Source organism: Triturus cristatus, chromosome 5_1 (assembly GCF_964204655.1).
Source record: "Triturus cristatus chromosome 5_1, aTriCri1.1, whole genome shotgun sequence".
NCBI lineage: Eukaryota > Metazoa > Chordata > Amphibia > Caudata > Salamandridae > Triturus > Triturus cristatus.
The window spans coordinates 126353485-126377610 of record NC_140587.1 but is presented as its reverse complement, the minus strand read 5'-3'; the positions used below and the strand labels follow the sequence as shown (position 1 = coordinate 126377610).

The 24126-nt window shown below is 42.8% G+C and overlaps 2 protein-coding genes across 2 annotated transcripts in view; one reads left to right on the top strand and one right to left on the bottom strand.

Annotated features, from left to right (window-relative positions):
- Positions 1-5193, bottom strand: part of LOC146830363 (general transcription factor II-I repeat domain-containing protein 2-like) — a 52124-nt gene extending 46931 nt beyond the window's left edge. The window contains exon 1 of the mRNA XM_085604547.1: positions 5116-5193. The gene's annotated coding sequence lies outside the window, so the exon portion shown is untranslated. The remainder of the gene's footprint in view (positions 1-5115) is intronic.
- A 469-nt stretch (positions 5194-5662) lies between these two features.
- Positions 5663-24126, top strand: part of EXOSC4 (exosome component 4) — a 31120-nt gene continuing 12656 nt past the window's right edge. Inside the window, exon 1 of the mRNA XM_085604546.1 lies at positions 5663-6001. Within this exon, the coding sequence (XP_085460672.1) occupies positions 5831-6001 (171 nt within the window). The 5' untranslated portion in view covers positions 5663-5830. The remainder of the gene's footprint in view (positions 6002-24126) is intronic.

The window sequence follows — 24126 nt, the reverse complement described above, 5'->3', positions numbered from 1 at the left end:
TCCCCCTCCCCCTAAATCATCATCATCCTGTGGAGATGGTGTGTGAGAAGGAGATGGTAAAGGAGAAGGTGGCGGGGGGGGATGGGATAGGAGGTAAGACAGGAGAGAAAGGACGTATGGGTGAGGTGGCACAGTCCTTCTTTGGAGGAGCTGGGGGAGGTGGTGTGTCCAGCTTCCTTTTCTTATATGGCACTGCTGTGACATGTCCTGTTTTAGGATTGATGTAAATCCGTTTTTGCGTTGGATCAGGCCGAAAAAGTTCCTCATTGTCCGAAGGTGGCCTTGGCGCCGACTTTTTTGGTTCCGATCTTGGCTTTGTGAGATCGGCAGGTTCTTTGTGGGGTTTTCTTGGCACCGAGGATGTTTTAGGTGCCGAAGCACCTTTCGGCGCCGACGAACCTTTCGGTGCCGGTGGAGACGTCGGTGCCGAGTGACGTTTCGGTGCCGAGTGACGTTTCGGCCTCGGAGCCTGCTTCGGTGCCGAAGGTATTGTAGGCACAATAATATGAGGTTTGCTCGAGCCTGAGCCACCTGCAGGCTTAGATGTCTTCGGACCCGGGGGCGGGGCTTCTGAGGACGATTTTGGATCGCGACTGGGCCCAGCTGGCAGAGTCTTGACCAATGTCTTTTTTGGTGGGGTTGGGGTAGGGGAGCTGGTACTCACGGACTGCCCCGGATTAGAATCGTCTGCCTCGGACACGATCTGGAGGTCTTCGGAATCATCGTCAGAGACATCCTGTGCAAAGATGTCTTCTAGTTCTGGTACCGGTTTAGCCATGATATGGCGTCGAGCTCTTCGGTCCCGTATCGTTTTCTTCTAACGGAACGCGGCGCAGGCTGGGCAGCACGATTTGTTGTGGTCTGGTGAGAGGCACAAATTACAGACCTCGTGGTGATCACTGTGGGGGAACTTTGCTCCGCATTGGGGGCATTTTTTAAAGGGTGTCCTTTCCATCAGCCGCGTCCGGATCCGGTCCGATGGTATTTCGACGTCGAATTTTAAATTTGGAGAGTTGTGATTGCTATGAAGTTTTCTGCTGGAGCGGAAAAAGGGTCATCCGAACCCAATGGCGGAAAAAAACAATCTGAGGATGGAGTGGATGCCCATGCGCACTGTTGTCCAGAGGAGGAGTCACCAATCTCGTGACCAAAGACTTCTTCCGAAGACAACAACAACCTGCAATCATCCGAGCCCAACACCAGATGGCGATCTTATCCTTAGTGTGTGATCTGCAGCTCATATGCCTCGAACATCATGATACTAGAAAAGATATCACAGCACCCAGTAAAAGATAGAAATGGCTTAACGGGTGTATGGTCACCAAATCTTCTCATTTTGAGTGAAGAAAATAGAGATTTAACATACCGTCCATGACTTCAGGCTTTACACTTCTTTGACTAAAAAGAGATCAGGGCCAACTGCCCTGCACAAGAAGGGGGAAATCCAAGGCAGACAATTTGGAAGGTAGGGGAAGGAAATCGAGAAACAAGAGAGAGAGTGGAAGCATCTTTAACCAGCACAAGGTGGAGAGTTATAAGGAGGGACATTGTTTGAGGTTTACTGTATTGTTTACTGGTACACAGGGATTCAATTGGTTACGTACACTTACTGCAGATGATGAACAGCGCAGAAACACACAGTTAAGGGATAAGATTATGTTTGATTTATATGCAAAGACCAATCAAAAAATGTTTGCTAAGTTTTACCAAAGAAATCTGTAGCCTTTAAACTACACTCATTATTTGCAAGCACTCCATTTATTTATTTTTAACATTTTGAACTGAACATATTTGTATTCCTACTTACTATAAACAACATGAGTAAATTAAATATTTGGCAGAGATGTTAAAGTCAAATGTTATAAAGCAGAGATCTCAAGTTGTCTCATGCCATGTGGGAGACTTTTTTTTTTATTTGAATTCTGGTACTTGTAATCCTGCATCTACAATGAGGAAAGCAAAAATACAAGTCCAAAAACGTAATATATAAATTAACTGAACAAACAACTCAAACAGAAGATTCTAAATATAAAAGGTCCAATTAAGGAGGAGATCTAGCGCATACTCTGTCCATCGAGTACATACCAGCAGAGCTTAATTTGTAAAAGAATGAGTGCCGGTGTCAGAAGCTCTGCTCAGAAGGCCGCGGCAGGTGCTATTGCACTGCAGCCCACCGCATGCTAAGGCTTCATTGTCTGGAATCCACCTCAAGCCTCTTCAATTGACTAGTGGACCCCTATTGCTGGTTCCTTCTTTTTCCCCCATCTGTGAAGTTGTTCCATCTTTCACCTTGTTTCGCACGTTTTAACTCTCATGCTCTCAGGAAATGTCCGATGAGGACAAATAAGTGCTGGTCCCCAAAAATGAAAGCCAGAGGGCTCCACCGGCAACCACCATTTCAAATTAAGCCCTGCATACAGGCCAACTATCTTGTTGTAGGCAGGATGCTGCCAAATGTTGAGACAAAACAAATGTGTTGGTTTAATTTTTCCCCTCTTAAATTAACCCACTCTAGCCACTTACCTGACCGAATCATCATGATACAGCACTACTTTTTCTAAAAGAGGGCCCATCCTCAATTAATAGGATGAGAAGAGGGCTCCATTTCACCAGGAGTATTATTTGTTTCCATTCCTGGCCAGCGCTGCTATAATATTATCAGGTGTGTGGCTTCATTTGGTTCAATTAAAACGAACCGAGACTACAACAGACCTGGCACATAAAAGAAAATTCACTGTGTGAGGGCTGAGCCTGGGTGGAGATGGTGCCTCATGCTGAGAAGTATCTAAGAGGCACTTTTGCACCTCAACAAAAGCTTGCAGAGGCTGGGGCTGATATCCTGCAGAATTTTCACACTCCTTAATAGACATCGGCTGATCACAGCTTCCAAATAAGAAGTGGAAATCCACTCTTTGTAGTGGTTTACAGCACGTTTTCCCTGCCACAATGTAAGGCTGGCTCCTCACCGGGTGACAATGTAAAGTGAGTTGATATCATGTGACGGTGGCACCATGAGAGTCTACAGTTCTGCTACAACTCCCAGAATGCACTGATTGGTTAAATCAGAAAACAGATATGAAAGTTGTGCCCAGTGACATGGAGTCATTCGGTCACCCTACTCCAGTGCTTAATTTGTATTAAAAAAATAAAAAAAAGTGCTAGGGCCCTTGTGAAGAGACCACTGCAGCTTCCACTACCCATTGCCACTGCCAGCCCTGCTTATTACAGCACAAGCACAACTACTAAACATCACGCTCCTACAAGTGGGACAATTCTGACTATTACAGGCCCCCAAAGGGGAGAAGCTGTGGCTTAACAACTAGAGCGGTCAACCTCGAAGCTGGGGAAGCGAGTTTGAGTCTCAGCTGGGACGCTCAACATCCTGTGATTCTGGACAAATCACTTAATCTCCCTGTGCCTAACAAAAAAAAAATCAATGTGTTCGTCTGTAACAACTGGTGCTCATGTAAAGCGCTCTGATACCTTCAGGTCCAGTTTGCTCTATATAAACCCCTCCCACCCCAAAAAACTAGAAGAATGACTTGGGCCACAGGTATTAATCATTTTTAATGTGTATTTAACTAATAACCAGCTGTTGTGCTCATCTCTAAATTAGGCAAACAGCACCACCATATGCCAGACTGTCTAAAGTGCTGGTGTTGACAATTAAGTGCAGGTGCCAAGTACCAGAAACCACCAACTCAAACTAAGCACTGCCCTACTCATAAATGACTGATCAGTCAGCAACATCAAAATAATGCAGAGTCTGGATGCCTGGTGACTGTTTGGTTGAGGAAGGCACTTACATCGCAGAGGGCTCTTGATACTCCACACCAGATGATTGGGGGACAACTGTTGCAGTTAGGGCAGTTCCTTGGCTAGACTTAAAAGATTAAAGTCCAGGGGTGGGGGTCTTGCCACCAGTGGATGAAATTACTGCACTTGTGATAAAGTGTCCCTCAAATGGTCATACCCAAAACTTGGAAAAGCCACGCACTAGCATACATGAAATGTGAAAACTTCAGACTAAAGCACACTAGAAAATTGGGAGTGCTGAAAAGTATTCACTTCATCGATTTCAAACTGAGCCACTCGCCAGACTTTCATATTGGATACTTAAAAAGTTGATGCATGCCTATCTTAGGTGCTAGAAGAAGGAGGGGGCAAGGGTGCTGTAGAGCGCACAATATAACCATGCTGAAGTTCAGAAGGTAAATGAGCCTCTAAATTTAGTTTTTTATAGTGTCACATTTACTATGCATTCAAAGGCAGAGGTAAAATGCCATGCTATGTCTCCTGACTTATTCTTTTAAAAGGGAGGCTGGTGGTTACTTTTTTTTCTCTGACATCAAAGTTACAGGATTTTGTAAACTGAACTATAACAATCTTGCTGTGTACAGTGGGTGTGAAAGGAAAGGCTGTTTTGATCACACAACAAAATGTACCTGTAAAAAACAAAATACCTGTAAAAGAACTGTTAAAATATTTCAGAATATATCAGCAAGTTGGAAAACATAAACGAAGCACTTCTTTGGATTCTGACGAGTGATGGAAACGAATGTTTTAATAAGATAAAAACAAATTAATACACTTGGTGATGCACAAATTAACTTTTCGCTGAAATCTGATTTCCACACGCGATGTAGTTTTGTTGATGAAACTGTTACGTCACTATGCTTTAGAAATATATTTGCAACAATGTGCTCCAAAATGACAGCCAGCTACATTCAACATACATCCAATAGATCCGATTCATACGGTAGACCCGTGATTTATGAAGCCAAAAATGGCCTTAGTTTGGTTTTCTCCCGCCTTGAATTGCATGCTTCAACAGAAGTCAAAGGGAGAAATACATTTTCCGGATATTTTACTTATTTTAATCTTCCACTTCTTTCTTCTAAAATGTTGCCTTGTACGATTCTATATGCTTACCAATCTCCTGGTGAGTGCATTTGCTACGATTGTTCTTAGAGTGACGTTTGGATTTTCCACAATACGTATCACGTCAGTGATGTGGGTGGCGGCACTCCACTGGTGCATTGCTTATACAGCCACCCACTAGTCTAAGATTTCATGTTTGATCCTCCACACCAAAGGTTAAATGAGGCTACTTACCTTCCCGCCTTATCTTCAACGAAGTACCTTGATTTCGACCCCAACGAATAGGCACTATGATGATGCAAGCGGAAACAGACAAACATCGGAATTGGAGCGCAAATAAGCACGTGTGAGACGCACCGCCGTACTGGCTGTAGTAAACCACGAGGCCATCTTGCAGTGGAACAGTTGTTTAGTTCAATGCACTAAATGTCCTACCACAGCAAGCAAAGCGTTGTTTACGACTGTAGTATATACAGTTTTTCCTTTTTTCTTTAATATATATTCTTTTTCTTCTTATTATTATCATTACTACAATGTAAATAACATAGTTAATAATATATTACTTAGAACATCAGAAAGAAAGACGGCCTTTCCCAGGCGTTCACTACAAGAGTGTTTACACTTTTGTACAATGACTTTATTGGATCTTTTATACAATGTGGAATTCCGTTTTTATTTGGCTTCGGGTAATCCAATTTTTAAGATGGGCGTCTTCGATGAGGATTTCCGCAGCATTAGACCCTTAATTTGATGTTTTGAGCCTATTAGAGACATATGTTTTGAGCCTTTGAGGAGTGGGACAAAGAAGGGTGACGGCTCGCAGAGCCTGGCTCTGGCGGAAATGGCGTCATGCTAAGTGGCATGCTGGGAGAGGTAGTATTTTGGTCTCTCCTTGTCTAAGCTAGTGCACGGTTTGTAGGCTGCCCGTGCATCCTCGCGGGCCGCTGACATGGCGGGAATGGAGCTGCTGTCCGACCAGGGCTACCGGGTGGACGGGCGGAAGCCGGGCGAGTTGCGCAAGATCCAGGCTCGTATGGGGATCTTCGCGCAGGCAGACGGATCCGCCTACATCGAGCAGGGCAACACCAAGGCGCTGGCCGTGGTGTATGGGCCGCATGAGGTGAGCCTTGTAGTTGTATTTATTGCGAACTGGACCCGCAGGTATTGGAGCACTTTACATGGGCACCGGTTTCATTACACAAGGACACATACGTTTTTGGTAGGCGGGGGAAGATTAAGTGAGGTTCTGTTGCCTGTAAGCACCATCATCCTTACGTGTTTCTTGGCTAACATCTCCCCGACTCGCTGACCTGCAACGGTACAGAAAATAGGCCCAGGAACCAAAAAAAAGCATCACCCCATCGTAGTTGAGAAAATTTGTTCCCGGAACACTTTGGAACACAGGCCTGCTGCCGATAGAAAGTTCTTTTGCGTACCTGTGTGTAATAAAGAGGAACAGTTTCTTCCATGTTATTACCCGTGACAGTCTCCAACTTGCCGGGACTGCTCCTGTAAAAACGGGACAGTTGGCAACTGTGCCCCCTTAGTAAATTCGATTGGAAAACAGGTGGTCCATGTTTGCGAAGTGGGGCAAGCTTGCGATTATAAAGACACGCTGTATAGGTGTTTTGCAAGTGTTATGGAAGAATACATGGATTTGAGCTTGCTGCAGGCAATGTTTGTATTAATATCTGCAAACTCAACAGTAACGAGCATCTGCAATGCAATAGGTCTCGCATTTGCGAGATTTTAAGCTATTGGCATTGTAAATGACAATGTCTTTTATTTATCTGTTTTGATAATTAACACAGAAATGAAAGGCATTGCCATTTACAATGCCAATAACTCAAACTCCTGTAAATGTGAGACCTATTGCATTTCAAACAATCAGCCGCCATGCAAAGCGAAAGCGCGCTGAATGTTGCAGGAAATCATGTCGTGCCTGCAGTAGAATAAACTCATTAAAGAAAATAGTGCTTACAGACTAAATAAGATGTACTGTGTAACAACTAAAGTAAAAGGGCCAGTCCTCATGGGAGGTACTAAGGAGGGACTAAAAGAAGCTGAATGACTAATCAGAAGCCAGCATTTACGAAGGACAATGACACAAGCCAATGACAAATATGGGCGGAGAGTGGGCAGGCTTCAAGTCAATATGGCATGCCTCGCAGAGCAGCGCATGTGCTGCCCAGGCTTGACCAAAAGAATGCTGTTATTAGAATGGCACAGTGCCAGAGAAAACAGCAGACATTAAAGGGCTTTTCTTATCCACACCCTTAAAATCTCATTCAAAAAAACATTTGCCATAAACTGTCAGATGATGCAGTGCCAAGTGTGATACCTTCATCCAGTCCTGCATGTTAGCTCAGAACACTTTGCATAGTCCGTTTCGAAACGTATAATTTAAAAGTTAAAAGCGCACACCCAAGTTCCAGAATGTAAATGCTGTTTTATGGAGAAAAAAAAAACACAGGCTGTAGTCAACGTCGTCATAAAAACACTCGACAACCATGTTAAATAACACAACAGAGGATGTTACTCGTAGCAGCTATCGCTGCAGCCAGTGCCCTTAAATTCAAAGCTTTCAGAAGTCCCACGCCCATGAGTAAATATCTCATCCACTCCAAAAGGCTGTCGCCTGGCTGATTGTTTACCGGCATCACCAGTATTTCAATGCACCAAGGGATTAAAAATACGAAAAATCACCTATAGCCAGTATTCCCTCCCCCCCCCCCCCCCCCATCATTACAATATTCAAACAGCAAATATACATGGAAAGCACTTTAAACTGGGGCATTGTAGCACATGTGGCTGCTGCTGCCTTCATTTGACATGGACAGTTGGCACAACACATCCGTAACACATAGCCTAGATAAACCAGCCCAGGATGGTCTGGAGCCTCATGAATCCCACGCTACTCATGGGCCTGGAGTGTGTGCTTCCTGCTGTCACTTGGAGAGTTGCAAGCTACAGGTGGTTGCACGGCTCAGCACACAGCAAGGTGCTGTGACGCCACCAGTAGATGTTGTAGCACTCAGGATAATGTACTGAAAACGAGAGCTTTTGGCTTTGCCAGTGCTTGTTCTTTTCTGTCTATCAGTGCTAGGAAAAACATGGTGGTACTGGACATAACAAAATAAAAAAAAAGCATTGGCATAGCCAATAGGTCTCGCCTTTGGGACCTTATAAGTGTTTAGTTATCCAGCACAATATCCTTGGTGCAACAACATCAAGTGTTGCATGGCTAAACACTTATAAGGTCCCAAAGGCGAGACCTATTGGCTATGCCAATGCTTGTTTTTTTTTTTTTTTTTTGCGGTAGCACTCTACCTGGTAAATACTGATATAGCATTTATCACGTGTGATATTACAGCACTGTTCCAGTTCCACATCATGGAATTAGGAGTAACCTGATAAAACCGCAACTTTACCCTCCTTTCTGAGGTGTAACGCTCTGTGCAATATTATCCCTGCAAAAATTCCTTTAGCTTTTACCTGGCACAAGTTGTGTGGGAGGAAAAAGTGCAGTACTAAAGTACATGTTGTAATCCTTATACAAGCTACTGTTTACCTCCCCAAGAACCGATGAATAAGCCATTTTTGAGAAACTCAGAGCCTTTTACCAAAAAGTGGAAGCAATTTGGTTTTCAGGGGTGTAGTGTAAATCTTTCACTCACTAATTCACTCACTCCCTCACTCTGAACTGTGCACTACAGGCATAAACTGTATTAATGCCCTCTACTAAATGTTCTGTTTAAATAAATGTACTTTGTTGTGATCATTGTCCACATACTGACTCCGGTTCAATAAGTGTGCTTCAATCGTTGCCTAAACTAATGCCTCTAAATTACAATTATTTTAATAATTGTAACATATTGCACATTTGTATCCCTTACCCGTGTTTGCGATTCCTGATTAGGAAAACGTTGAACATTATTTTTGCAAGTTCATTTGCTCCACTACCACTGGCTACTGAACTGAAAGCTTATTTCATTCTCCAGGAGTTCTTAAATTATAACCTAAACACTGAAGAATTACTTTAATACTTCAATAAAAATAACCCAATGTCAAACATTTTACAAAGAAACAGGGCTTTTTGCTCTAGGCAATCGGGTAATGGCTGCAGGAAAGTATTTAGCTTGTCACTTCTGATTAGGGGACTGTGCCTCTGCGCTTTGAATGAGAGCCCTGTCTGGTTATAGGAAGGGCAGATATTAAAGATAATAAAATAAGGCGGAATAGCACATATACGAAACCTGATCAAGTATGGCACAGAATGCAGTATGCATTATCCTGCTCAGACAGATCCACTGGCCAAGTATTTTATGACGGGCTTAATTTCTATATTCATACAGAATAGTACAAATGCAATATCCAAATTGAGAAAACATTTTTCCAGCGCGCATAAAAATAATTAACACTGTCTCGTGGGCTTGCATGTGTGTAGATTCATCGCCGTGGAGGAAAATTACCAAGATGGCGAACTATTGAGCCTTAAAGGGCCACAAAAACCGATCATCTTTGAAGTCATTACAAATAAATAGTTGTGAAGCTTCTGAGGTTGCGATGTTACATTAGCCATTGTAGATCAATTGTTCCTGCTTCCAACAACTTATTTTCATTTCCTTTCATCACAATCAGGTATCCGTGCTTACATGTAAGGGCAGCGTCGGTTTATTTTTCATTTGCTTCTATAATTTAATTGCACGCGGAGACAATGATAATTCTGTTTATGAGACAGACCAACCTTTGCTTGGAAATTTCACTATTGACCAGCCAGCCGCGCGGCTTTGTGCTGGCGCGCGCCCATCTAGCTTTCTGGAAACTGCACCCTCTGAGGAGATTTCAACATAATGCAGTAATCTGAGAAACGCCAGAATTAAAGTTCCTGTTTCTATATATCACTTACAAAATATTTAGAACTTTGACAGATATGACATTATGTTTTCATTAAAACATCTGATTTCAAAGTGCTGCACACTGCAAAAACACTGTAAACAGTTTAGGATGAACTGCCACACTCTTAATTAAAACTATAAATACATCTCACAATATTTGTGCAGGCTCCGGTTTGACCTTTGGCTCCTGCCATCCACAACCTTTGCTACATCCCAATCCTATCTCTAAAGAATCCTTTTTAGATTCCCCTATTTGGCATAACTCCCTCATTACTATCAATGGTAGAACTATTTTTTGGAACTCTTGGAGATCAAGAGGTATAACCTGGGTCAAAGACCTTTTTGATGGTCTAACTCCGTGTTTATTTCCCCAGTTTCAGACCGCTTTTCAATGTCCCCCCGCTCCTTTCTACAGAAATTTACTGTTTAATGACGGTCATTATTGATATTTTCTATTCTCTTCCATCCTCATATCTACCCCCTGCCTCTCATTCTCTTCTAAAACTTCTTCCCTTCGTTCCTAAAGCATCTCCTATTTATAAATATTTCTCAGCTCTTTATCCAGAGCGTATGAAAACCAAGTTGGAACTTGCATGGGAATCTGACCAGGGATGTGAATGGACTATTACTTTTTGGGACAAACTTTGGTCCCGTTCTCTAAAAAATCTCTTGTTCCGCTTCTCTTACTCAATCTATGTTCTTTCTATACCATAGGCTTTATCTCACTCCCACCTCTATTGCTAAATTCTCTCACTCTACTAATACAAACTGTTGGACCTGTGGTTCCCCTAATGCCGATCTTCTTCACCTTCTTTTCCTCGGTCCTTCAGTCTCCTCTTTTTGGGAGAAAGTTTGGTCCTATGTGTCTCGCCTATTTAATATTTCTATTCCCTATTCTATCCCCCTACTTTTCTCTGGAAGTCTCTGATTCCATAGACCTTTTCCCTCATAAAAAAGGTCTTTTTGAGCTCATGCTCACTTTGGCTTTCCAACACATCACTCTAAATTGGAAAACACTAACAAAACTCTCCATTCAACACTGGTGGAATAGCCTTTGTCATATGCATCAACTTGAAATTGCTTTTTCCTCCTCTTGTAAACCTTTGCTTAATAGAGATCTCTTTTGGTTACCCTTTACCACTTATTTAGTATTCACTGATAACGCTCGTTTAAATGCTGAAAATTTAAAACCTCCTTGAACGTTTATTTTCCTCATTCCTTACCTTTTACTATTTTTTGATTACTATATATATTAGCTTTTTTAGTTTTATCTTTCTTATTCCGATGTAAGTTGCAATTTATTAGTTTTAGAATATTTACCTTCCCTCTTTTCCCCCCTTTCTTTCCTCTCCCTTATTCCCTTAAAAATTTAAAATAGCTTTCTTTTCTTCTGTACATAAACCTCTCATTTGATGTTTTTTTTCCCCTCTTTTAATGAAATAATTTGTATAGTCGGTTTCTTGTTCTCTGTACTACCTTTATTTGAAATAAAGCTTTTAAATTTAAAAAACAGATCCCTCATTGGTACCTTGTCTTTGAAAAACATAAAGGTTTAATGTAAGACGTCTGAAAGATAACAGCGGCGCACCAAACTTACAGTGAGGCAGTTCCTCTGATAGCCAATGGTCCAGCATTTGTGTCGGATTGTGGAGGACAGTAGTGCATAAGGGTGACAATTGTAATGTCCTCTGCCACCATGACCCCTGCGGGCCACCCATTACACTTTAAATTAGATTATTAGTTTGTTCTACAGACAGGCAGCAAATAATACACATTCAGGAATGTTCCTTCCTACACATTACACACTCGCTTCCCTCCTCCATCCCATTACCTGTGTCCATCGTTTTCTGCGTTCAAATGAAACAGTCGAAAGGAGCAACGCTTCTGCCTCCCGCAGGGGCAGCCGTTCGATCTTACGGGCCATGGGCGTTAAACGGGTTGCGGGGTAGAACAGGAGCAGAAATTTGTGTTTATGACACGAGAGTGCGAGACATCCACCAGTAACAGAGCAGCTTGGCCTCTGTATTGTTATCGGATCATGGCTTGCCCAGAGTGAAGCACGTACAGCATCTGCAAACAGAAACAGCTTCTCAATGCAAAATGCGTTTTTGTAGTCCCAGGGGTACCCAGAAATTCTGCAAGTCGACTTCTTATTTTTTTTTCTGCCTTTCTGGAGCTTCAATTGAGTTTATGAACCATATGAATTTCCCTTGAGGCAAGTCAGCCCACATTGTACCATTTCGTTCAAGGCACTGAAAATGAAAAGTCTTGCATCGATTAAGAATTTTTCAAAAAGAAAGTGGCTGTAGGTCGATGGTTCGCTAATATTTGGTCAGGAAATGGTTTCCCTTCTACCTGCATGCATCATTAACGAGCAAGGCGAGCAAAATATACAGTCAGGGTGGGCGGGGCCTAATGGAGACAGGGCGGACACCAACCCCGCTTCCAGAGAAGCTGGACACAAAAGCAACAACAATAGTTCTCGCCAAGGCGAAGCAGCGCATGCGCTGCAACGCAGGTGAGACCTAAAAACTAGACACGAGCTTTGGTGGGGTGTTTCTAACTCTCCCAGTCAGGGCTGGTTCTAGCGCTGGTGGCACCCAGTGCAACAGTCGTTGTTGGTGTCCCCTCCCCATGACCTCTTTCTCTATAAATCTCCTCACTGCAACTCTCTACCACTGCACCTCATCTCTCCAATGCCTCTCTCTGACAAACATTTCATATTCTTATAGCACTACTCTTAGTTCACTCACACTCACCTCTGTGATCTGCATGGTACACGTTCTTTGCATCAGCACATTAACCCTCCGCACTACTTTACGATGAGTCTAAACTGCTACTACACAAAATTCTGATCTCTCACCAGTAGCAACATTAATCACAGGAGTTATCTTGACGTTGTTGTGTCTTAAACTGCTGGATGCACAAGGAAGTTCATGTGCTTGTAAACCAAAAGTTATTTTTGAACACTGCGACCCCCTCCCCCCAGTCAGTGCCAGGTGCAGCTGCACCTGTTGCATCGCCCTAAAGCCAGCCCTGCTTGCAGCAATGGGGTAGGACAAGCATTTCCAGAAATGGGGTTAGAGCTAAGTTCATAGCCATTATATGAGGACCCATTGTTGGTGAAAGTACAGTTTTAGTTTATTCAATGAGATGTTGTTAAATATTCCTGGGTAAGGCTGCCTTTATGTAGAGGTACCAACATATTAGGCTTAGTAGTAGTTCTCAACTTGAGCTGGTAGTTGAAGGTGCAGCCCAGTGGCCCTCATTTTTAGGGTCCCACACATTTTTTTTCTCATCAGACTTTGCTGCAGAACAAAAGAGAAAAAAACCCACAAGTGAAACAGGAGCAAGAGAACAATGGCAAAACTGTGACCAAGGAAGGACAATGGCAAAACTGTGACCAAGGAAGGACAATGGCACAACTGTGACCAAGGAAGAAAGCAAACATGAAAAACGAGCATTGGCATAGCCAAAAGGTCTCACCTTTGGGACCTTATAAGTGTTTATCCATGTTAAAGTGTTTGAAATCAAAATAAATAAACGATGAAAAAATGATGATCCATACAAAAGCACTAAACACCTTTTGTGAGACAGTGGCAAAAGGCTAGAGGTTTGGGGGCGCACGCGGTTCATGGGGTGGGTTGCTAGTGTGCTCGTGGTCACCTGGAGGCAGATGTAGTTTCCCAGCACTGCCTAAGTCAGGAGTAAGCCACATCAAGTCATCAAAGCATCTGCTTTTCTCCCTTAACCTCTCCCTCTGCGTTTCCATCAATGCCATTCAAGCCAAATACTAGTTTACTTACTCAGCGGTCCATGCTGCACGGTACAGTCACAAGCATTACCAAACAAATTCTGACCTGCGTGCGAGCACTGTACCACCTAGGAAGTAGGTATTGCCAGCTGTATTCACCTAGGAAGGATGAAAAGCTGAGTCGGCTTAGCTCCGGGTTCACCTCTATGATTCCACGGCGTTGGGCATGGACCCGTACTGCTGGGCAGGGCAGCGGCACGCTGGAGGGGGTGTTGTCAGGAGAGGGGCGTGTTGTTGACTCTGCACGCGCACAACAGACTGCTGATGAAATAGGTGCAGTTAATTGCTGGGTCATGTTTACCTACCTAGCAGTGTGATGTGGGGTCAAAGGTGGGCCTTGGACCACAGCCTCTGGACACACGACGTGGGCAGTTTTAATACTTAGCTGCGAGACATGAGCAGCAACTGAACAATGAAAGAAACAGTCATAAGTATGCTGTAGAGTGTAGATTATGTGAAACACTGGTGGTCAGTCAGATGATCACGTGTGTCTGCGATTCAGGAGTATGTGCAAATGTTACAGCGGGTGGAAGATGTGGGGAAGAGGGAGTGAGAACGGAATGTGTGTGAGGGAGGGAATGAAACAGAGTAAAGGAGCGTCAGAGAAAGGGAGAGCGAAACGAACAGACAGATCGATCCCCAGTGAAATTTGAGAGCATCTCATGTCCCTCTATTGGCACACAACATTTTCAGGCCAGCGGTTTCAGTGTTGATGAAACGCCCCCTTCACTGTTTGTACAACTGTGCGACTGAGTCCAGGCAACAAAAACACTGCCCTTAGACTGTAAATCTCTTTGCTGTGTTGGTCCCGCTGGACTGCACTGCGATCTGAACTGGGTGCATCAGGAGGGTGCTGGAAAGAGAAATGCGCTCCGAAGGGTGTTCTTTTGAAGGCAGCAATTGAAGCAGAGGTCCCGGTGGCAGAGTGGGTGAAGCGTCGCTTGAAGAGCTGCTTATGCGCGGACTGGAGGGGTGTGTGGGTGTGGGGAGGGTGGAAATGGAGCCCACGAGTGGTGCGCGCGCTGGGGAGAGTAGTCTTTACTTTTCAAGCACTGCACTCGTGCTTGTGGTGCGCCGCTGCTCGGTCCCGCAAGGTTAATGTCGCCCAAAGCACGAGTGCAGTGCTTGAAAAGGTAAGACCGATGGCTAAAGGCCTTCCTAGCGCAGCGCATGCACGCTGCCTAGGCGAGACCTAATAATCTTGGAGTGAGGAAAAAAGCACAGGGAATGCCTGGTTGTGGATGAAAGTGGCACACAGTAGAATCACGTTTAGGAAGTCTTGGTATTCAGCTCTCACAACCTTTGAAATTGTCAAGTATAGGCTCCTGAGCAAGACTTTGGACTCCAGCATTTATTATTTTGCAAATTAAGGACTGCTTAGTGAGTTGCCACACATTACATTGGGGTGTGTGACTGGTAAGTCACAGATTCAATTCCCAAAGTACCATTCTTTCTTTCTGAGTTAATTGTGTGTGATGAGTTGGCAATATTTCTGCATGTAAATGCACTGCCACACACCTCTCATACACTAAATAAAAATCCAATAGTTATTGTTAACATGCCACATTGAGCAGTTCCAGTATAGGTAACATAATGATCCATGTCCCTGCAGGAATGCACCAGGCTGTTATTGACGAGCTGCCAAAAAAAGTTGGCAAGTAGGGAGTATTATGGGCAGATGTGCCAGCCTCAACAGTGGAGGTCTAGCTAGAATACACATTTAAAGTTATCTGTTTAGGAAGATTGGTGTCCAATTCCCAGTAGAGATGAAAATAATCAAAGGCAAGGGAGAGGTCAAGGATATGTATTCTGGTTCTCCATTTGAATTCATTGCAGTGTTTTAAATCATCCTGTGTGGACCTCAGTGCTACTTTCATGCCACAACCATACCAGAATTTGTTTTGGTAATCTGAGAGATGGTTACTTAGATGAATGTAGATATTTGTCTTGAAGCCCATCTTTCAATATTGTTGACTATAAACAAAATTGGTTATTGACCAGAAGTTTAAAGGATCCTTTGTTTGAAGGCTTCTTTGTTTTAGGGAGTTATTTTGGGAATGGACCTTTAGCCAAAGATTTGTTGATATTTCCGACTGGTTTGGCTGCTGAGCTATAAATAAGAATATTTTTGCATACATGAACAGGACATGGGTTTGCTGGTGATCGTGCTGGCCTATTTGCTTTTGCAGCTTGATGAAGTCTTGTGTGGTCTTGAGGTTAAAGGTGAGTAGCTGTGGTTGTTTTCATGATTTGTTTTCTAGTCAACTGCGCAGCACTGCTGGAATTGTGATTGAGCAATGATTGAGCAACGGAGAGAGAAGTAGGGGGGTCTAAAATAATTTAGAGGGTTGGAAGGAATGCAGGTGTGGCAGGCACACACAAGAGCAAGTGACGAGGCCTTTAACTGTCCTGCCAAGACATCAGGAATTCCGAATTTATTGCCAGTTCAAGTTTATTTGATTTAGTTCTCGGTTGAGAACAACAAATATTTAATACATAAAATATTCCCTTAAAATTCTATAAATAAGATAATAAGAATTGTAATACTAATACAAAGTTAAAAAAGATTTAAAAAATTTGAATAAATTGTAACGTACAAATTCGTTTGGCGGAGCCTTACAAAGCAAGATCAAGTTCTGAATTAATTTTACTTTTTGTGCGGATTGGTTGTATAAACCTTTGTCTTGCTTCTACAACCAACACACTTGGGCAAGCAAATAGCATATGTTCAAGGTCTTGCTTCCCGCCGTTACATAGTTTACAAGAACTACTAGTTTTTTCATTTGGAAACCACTTGTAGGTAAAAGATTTTAGGGGAAGTATCCCAAGTCGGAGTAATACAATTGATCGCCTGACACCGTGCTTTAGATTAAAATGAATATACTGCTGTATTTTCTTGTAAACGATTGATTCAGCATATTTTTTATACAGTGTCAGTTTGGAACATTGCTGAAAGTCAAGATCAAAGCCTAATCTTGGTGATGTTTTAAAAAGAGTTTCAACTGGGCAGGAGTCCAAGATTGCAGCAAATTTATGTTAACATTTGATATTTTAAAAGCAATTGAGACATTCCTATAAAATACATATTTCGGTGAACCTTGTTCAAATGTCTCTATTTTTAATGAGGATCGTAGCGTTCCTTGTTCCGCATGGAGGAGGTTATATGTCCATCTAATAATATTACTAATTCCTCTGGCATAAGAGCTAACTAGTGAAAGTTCGAGGCGGAGCGCTTGTACCGGAACAGCTTGAGACATCTTTGTAAGTTTCTAGAGGACTTTCCATTCTTTGAGATCCAAATATTCCCATTTACTTAGAGGAATGTATTCAAGAGCATATGATAGTACTGGCGGGATCTTAGCACTATATACCTGAAGAAGAGAAGGAAAAATGCCTTTGACTGGTCGAGGCATATAAACGTAGAAGTGCCCCCAGATGGACGTCAACTTTCCGGTTCAAATTCTGTATGTGTAGTAAGTTTTGTAGGGATTTTTAGAAAATTCTCCCTAGGAATGTATATTCATCTGCCACTTCCAGCAGTTTTCATCCTAGAGACCAATTCTAGTTCACACTCCGTTTCCTTCCAGAAAATTGAACTATTTTTGTTTTTGTGGATTTCGGTATAAAGTAATTTTCTTCTGTGTATTTATCGAGTGCTTGCAGATTCCTTTGCAGGCCAAATGGTGTTAAATCTAGGATGACTACATCGTCTGCATACTTCATGGTGTGGAATTTATGCAGTGCAATTTTAGGTAGAAAGTTGCAGACCTGTTTAAAGCTTTCAGGCAATTCGCTAAGATATAGGGAAAACAGTAGGGAAGCAAGAGGACATCCTTGTCTGAGGCCATTTGGTGTAGGTATAGGGCTTGTGAGACCCTTCTCCCTCCCCATTTGGACTTGGCACCAAGTTCCGGAGTACAGTGATGTTATTTCATGGAGTAAGTTGTCCGGGATACCCATTTTATGAAGTTTTTCTCCTGAGCGTTCCTCTGTCCACCCTGTCGAATGCAGTCATAAAATCGATGAAAGGAGCGTACACGACCTGAGATTTTAAGGTTACATATTTGTCGATTATGGTTTGCAACACTGCGATGTTATCAGTGACCGAGTGTTTTGGTCTAAAACCAGCTTGATATAAAGGAATTAGACCTAATGAAAAAGCCCAGTCTTTAAGATGATCTAGTACTGCTGCTGCAAAAATCTTTCCTGTTGCATCCAGGAGTGCTATCTGCCTGTAGGTACCGGGAAGCAGCCTTGAGCCCTTCTTATGTATTGGAATGCTTTGGAGGACCTTGATTGGAATTTGATCCGGACCCATTGCTCCCGATGTTCTTGCCTTTTTAATATATAGCTCAATTAGAAAGGGAGGTGGAGCTCCATTATCTTAAGTGTTTACTCCAGGATTACTTGCCAATCTGTTCGTACTTTCTGAACTGTTATTTAATTTCTATAATTTGGTTTGGTATGGTTCCCATTCTGTTGGGGGTACTGGGATGGCTTGTAATGATTTTTTTGTGCCTATTTCTTTGGTGATTATATTCCAAAATGCACATTGGATATTCTGTTTTGCTGCTATCTGTATATCGATCCAATTTTTATCGTGTTTTTTTCCGAATTGTTTTTTAATTATTAAAAAATATATATTTATTTTTCCTTTTTCTCCCCTACACTGTTACTTCAATTTGTAATTGCCACTTCAGGTGCTGTGGTTAGAGGACCCCTTTTCTTGTGAATTCTTCTAGTAGTTCTGAGGCCTATCATCCGCTTTCCGTGTTCAGATCTCCTGTCTCATGTTAAGGTCTCTTTGACCACTGTCTACTCTTCAGGTCAGCTTTCCAGGACATAGTGCATTTTACACTGAAGCAAGGCAGTCATCAGGTGTCATGGAGTTCCTGGCTCCAGTCAGGTTTTCCTGCTACCTACTCTTGGGTTGTTCTTCATAAGAAAAGAAAATTAAATATAGAGTACCACAAAAAACAGCTCACAAAGCAATGTAGACAATTCAGTTCACACGCTGTCTTTTACCCCCTCCTTCACTAAAAGCGTTCATTATGTCCAATTTGGCTTAAGGTTGCTGCAAACCTTCCTTATGTTCATGTCCGTGGTGTCTGAAGCATCTTTCCAAGGGAAGCTACACCCTAGGTAGATTTTCTGCACATAACTAACCCACGGACTAATAAAAAAGAACATAGATTTATAAATGAACCTGACAGTATTACATTCAGGTTGAAAGCTGTGTGTATCCTTGGGTTTGTGGAGTAACTGCATGAGAACAGTGTGCAGCACTAGACTGCGGGATCCCATGATTAAGCCCCTTCTGTGGCTGGCATGGTGGCCTCGCCATGTTGCTGGCTTAATTCCTGCTGAGACCTGTTATTCTTAACTCTGAATCAGTCTAATTCTGAGTAGCTGACTTCGTATTCTATGGAACTGCCGTTGCAACCGTTGTATGAAAAACGTTATACATGAGTTCATTTAATAAAATGCGAAGAAAGGGTTAACCTCTAGGTGTAGAAACGCCAAATCTTCATACAAGTCCGGAGTTCCCAACCTGGGGTATCCGCACCTACAGGGGGTAGGAGATGGCATTTCGGGAGGTGCGGCAAAGAGGAGAAAGTTTATATTTGCATTGTATGTACCAAGTTAAAAACATATTTTTAGCTACATTTGTTCACCCGCAGCACTGTGGTTCAAAAAGAAAAATTTGTCTAGTTTTCGAAAGTGGTGGGAGAGAGGGTATGGCATAACGCCGAGGGTGGCCTACTTTAAAGCTAGGGGACCAGGTTCCAGTCTAGCGGGAGACTCAAATTTCATGCAAATCTGGGCAAATCACTTAATCTCCCTGTGCCTAAAAACGAATGTGTCCATCTGTAATGTAACTGGTGCAACGGGAACTTCACTACACACCACGTACACTCCATAACACTTGGATAAAAGACATTGTCATTTACGCCATTTACTACGCCAATAGCTCTAACTTAAGCAAATGTGAGACCTATTGCATTTCTAATGCTTGTTCTACCCATCCTTTGGTTCCTGTTTGTTTTTATGGCACCTGCCAGTGGTGATGGGACCTACATTTCCTATGTTTGAACATGAAGTTTCCTGTCTGAGGTGCAGGCAGTTATTGAAAAAGATTTTTGACCAGGAAGCATGGGACTAGAAGTAAGGAACATTATTTGTACGTAATTGGGGCGTTCCTATTTAATGATTATTCAGATTGAAAGGGTATTTCAAATGTAACCATTGCCTTCAGGTTTGCAAACAAATATTCATTTGAACATAGCAGTCCTTCGGTATTATTTTGCTTTATTAATTTCCATCTCCCTCCTCGGACTGCATATTACGTTATTTTTCAAGGATAACACATGGTTTATTATTACCATATAGATTTAATTATTTTAATTACTGTTAAATCTTACAATAATGTGGGATCAGTTCTTACCTGCAATATCTGTAACATTGGAGATGCAAGACAGATATTTCTTGGAGTCACAAATGGTGATTGTTTCCAAAATACATCTGCTTCTCCAGGCAAAGATATTTCTGAGACTACCACCAGTCCGTAAACTGTAACCAGCTCCACTCCAAAGGCATCGAGTTATGTACACCTAGCCCGTGTCCCTGTAGGAATTGACCGTCCTTTGCATGGTGTATCCCCAAATATTTGCTTGGAATGTTTTTGGTGGCTGTTAAACTCTGTGCACTTGCCCTTGCTAGCCAGTGTTCAAGTGCCTGTGCGCCCCCTTTAAACATAATGAAATTGGTATACACCTGATTGGCATAAGTCTGTACAATATGGTACATAGGGTACCCAGGCTTGTAAGGTAAATGTCACCAGTGGGCTGCAGCACCCATTGTGCCATTCACTACAGTGACAGTGCAAACATCACTGCAGGCCTACTATTTGTAGCCTGGCTATCACAGTTTTAAACTGCAAATTAGACCTGTCAAAGAAACCATTTTGACAGGTCAAAACCCTTTTTTAAATACCAATTTGTAGGTCCTATTTTCCATAAGGCAGGGTACATGGCATTTAAAAGTAGGACATGTATACGTTTAGTGTTACATGAAAAAGCCACAGTAGCTATTTTAACTGGATTACATTATTGCATCTAATTCTGCTATATGTAAAAAACAAAAAAAAAAAAACTTTTCAATATTTATTTGAAAAAATCCGATTCAGGGGTGGAAACAGAATTTTTCCTGTAAATTAAGGAAAAGATACTTTTCAAAAGTTAGCTTTTCCGGGTCTAGAGCCTATGGAGGCCCATTTACATGTGCTGTTCGACTTCTGCCAGCCAGTAAGTGGCATTTGAATAGGTGTGAAAAAGGTATAAAATGCTTCCCAGAAGCAAACAATAGGGTGACTTGAATAAGCAGGCATGACTGGTCTGAAACCCACAGAAATGAAAGGTGGGGGGCTGTGATCATCCTTTTGACATCTGGTGTCAAATCCTGCTTAGTAGGTCTGCTGGGATTTTACATGCAACTCTGAGTGCATTTCAAAGGGTGAGAACAGGATGCAAGACCATTCTTGTGTATCTTTTGTCTGGTTTCTAGAAAACTCTGCTTTTGTCTCACCAGACTTCTGTCTCTGGGTTTTACATGTAAAACTAGGGGCGCACTTCATTTGTCAAGAACAGGATGCAAGACATCTCTTATGTATCAACTGTCTGGTTGTTGACGTACCTGCTTCAAACTGGATTTTATTGTTCGATGCGGTAGGACACTAGATTTACCATAGTATTCTCACCACACACACACACACACACACACATCCAGCCCTCCGAGATAAGGTTTAGTGTGGCCGAAGACTTTCTTCGTCTTGAAAATGCCCTAAGTGGGTAAGGTTGGCCCCAAGAACTTTCACCCAATTGCTTAGGGCATGCCCAGAAGTCATTCCTAACCACTAGCTCGGGCCAGGCATACGTGTAGCTCATGACACAGAACACTGACCTGACCTGAGGCAGGTAAGGAGAGGACTGAATCTGCTGTCTGCAACCTGGAAAAAGCTCTGAAAGACTGGGCCTGCTCTCTCTTGCACCCAAAACAAATATGTGGGCTTTAATACTCATAAGGCTGACCTCCTGTTTAAGCTACAGGTATATAACCAGCTACAAGAGGTCCCTCCTGTATCTGGACAAGAGCTTGCTGCTGGCCTCTGCCTGACACCCTGTGAATCTCTTAAGGCCCCCGTACACCCCCTCTACCTCCTCCGAGGTCCTGTTTGGCTTCCAAATTGTACTCCTGTGGTGGATTGGGACTTGAGGGACTAAAGTTAGAATGTAAAATCTTTGCTCAGAACAAACTTATTTAGTGTACCGGCCGCGCATCCATCACCGTCCACTTGAAATTGCACCTAGGTCCTGTTCTACAATGATGATGGTCTGTCATTGGCACTTTGTGCTTCTTGGTGGTATTTCCACTTTGTATCTTTGGTTCCTCCGTTTGAATTGTGTAATTTTGTTTGTTAAATTTTTACTAATTTGATTTAAGATTTTTGTTATTTTGCATTTAGACGCTGTGAGATAGTTGAAGTGAACGATAGTCGACCTCTGGCAATAATGGCATTATCCTTGTTGGTTCCAGTAAAGGGTTTCAGTAATTTAAACCTGAGCTCAACTCCTGGTAGCTGTGCTTAGCTTATCAAAATGTGTAACGCATTTAAAAGTATCGAAACAGTCAAAATTGAAAATACGACACAATAAAAATTCCAGTCCAATTAATAATAGACATTTTAATGAACAAAATTACACTAAAACGACAAAAATCCAATAAGAGTAACCGGGGATATGGATTTTTATAGTTGAAGACTTCTACCTTCACACTTGGTCTCGCTTCTGGAGGTTGGATTCCCTCATCTGGGCCAGGCAGTAGCAGGAAGGGTTCAACATTTTCGGGCCCGTTGAATCTGATTTGCTGCTGTGGAGAATATCATACAGGGAGCTGCAGCAAAGTTGAACCCATTGGTGATGCACCCATGGCGGATCGGATTGCAAGTAGGTTCCGCTCTCCAGGCAGAAGTCTTTTGAAAATGTTTTTATGTCCTAGCTTTTAAGATTAGGCAGGAGGAGTACACTCTGACACTTATCGAAGGACCTCGGTAACTTTGGGCCACCATTTACAGGTCAGAAGCCTCCAGCAGGGTACAGGAGTGGTCCAGTTGGAACTGGTCAGCTGGGCCCTTCAGGAAAGTGGGCTTCTTGCAGCTTTTGTGTCCCTGTAGCTAAACAGGAGATCAGCCAACTGACCCTTGGAGTCCAATCCTCAGTCCTGGGTACAAATGGGAGCAGGTCCAGCTCCTAGGGTCTCCTCACATGTCACAATAGCAGGTGCAGTCTTACTCCTGCCTTCCACAGCTGTTCTGAAGACGGTACTTGGGGTGCCACATGTATGCCTTTGGTCAGCCTGTGGGTGGGGGAAAATTCTGGCCACTTCCTAACCAATGGAATAAAAGTTCCCATGGGTGACCCTACACACTTTTGTTTGATACAGGAGTGTATGTAGTGACACATACCACTCTGTCTGTTTTTTTTCTTTTTGTGTTGTTTCCAATAGTGCATCCCGATGGTTGTTCCTGGCCCTTTTCTTCACCCTTCTAACCATTTTTTTTAGGGTAGTTAAGCGAGCATGCCGAACATAGGTCAGGCATTTTCTCTCTTCCCCTCAACGGCGCGCATGAGGCCAGTCCTTCACCTTTTGTGAGATGTCCACAAACTTGAGAACCTTCGGTCACAATACCGGGAGCGGCCCCATTTGTGTTTAACAATTTGTGTTTGAGGCTGGCCTGCTCCGGGCGCCCTGTGCCTCTAGTTTTCTCCCCCAGTTAATTCCTGGTGTTAGTGTGGTCACAATGGGCAAACCTTCCTTTGTGGTCACTTCAACCCATTTCTGAGGTTACTCCCTTTCCTACGAAGTTTGGAGACAGGCTGGCTAGGAAGGCAGGCTTAGGTGCTGAGCTATATCAGCCAGTGACAGGGTAGGCTTCCTTTGAATGTCTACAAGGGGCTGGGCCCAGCCCTCCAGCCCATCTTGCTCAGAGAAAAACATATGCCTACACCAAAGCCCTTTGTCCAATGTCTGGGAGTAATAAACATCTCACCACAGGAAAAACCGTTAACAATTAGTTGACACTGAACACTGGCAGTAAGTCACATTTAGCACTGGCTGGAAAAGGACAACTTTCTTAAAGTGCCATTTAAAAAAAAAAAATAGTAATATAAAATCAGATTTGACCATTTAATTGGATTTTAAATTACTAGTAAAATAAGTCCTTGAATCACTTTCTAGCTATTCCCAAACTGAAGTTATGTATTATACGATGTTATATAATGTAAGACAGTGCTTTTCACTGGAAGAGCCACACACACTGTACGTTTGAAATACCAAGGGCCTACTGTAGGGGTAACGTATAAAAAGGAAGGTTTAGACCTGGCAAAAGGTTTATTTTGCCAGGTTGAATTGGCTGTTTTAAAACTGCCAATCTAGGTGGCAGGGGCTGGCATGGAGAATTGTTGTTCACTGTCACTT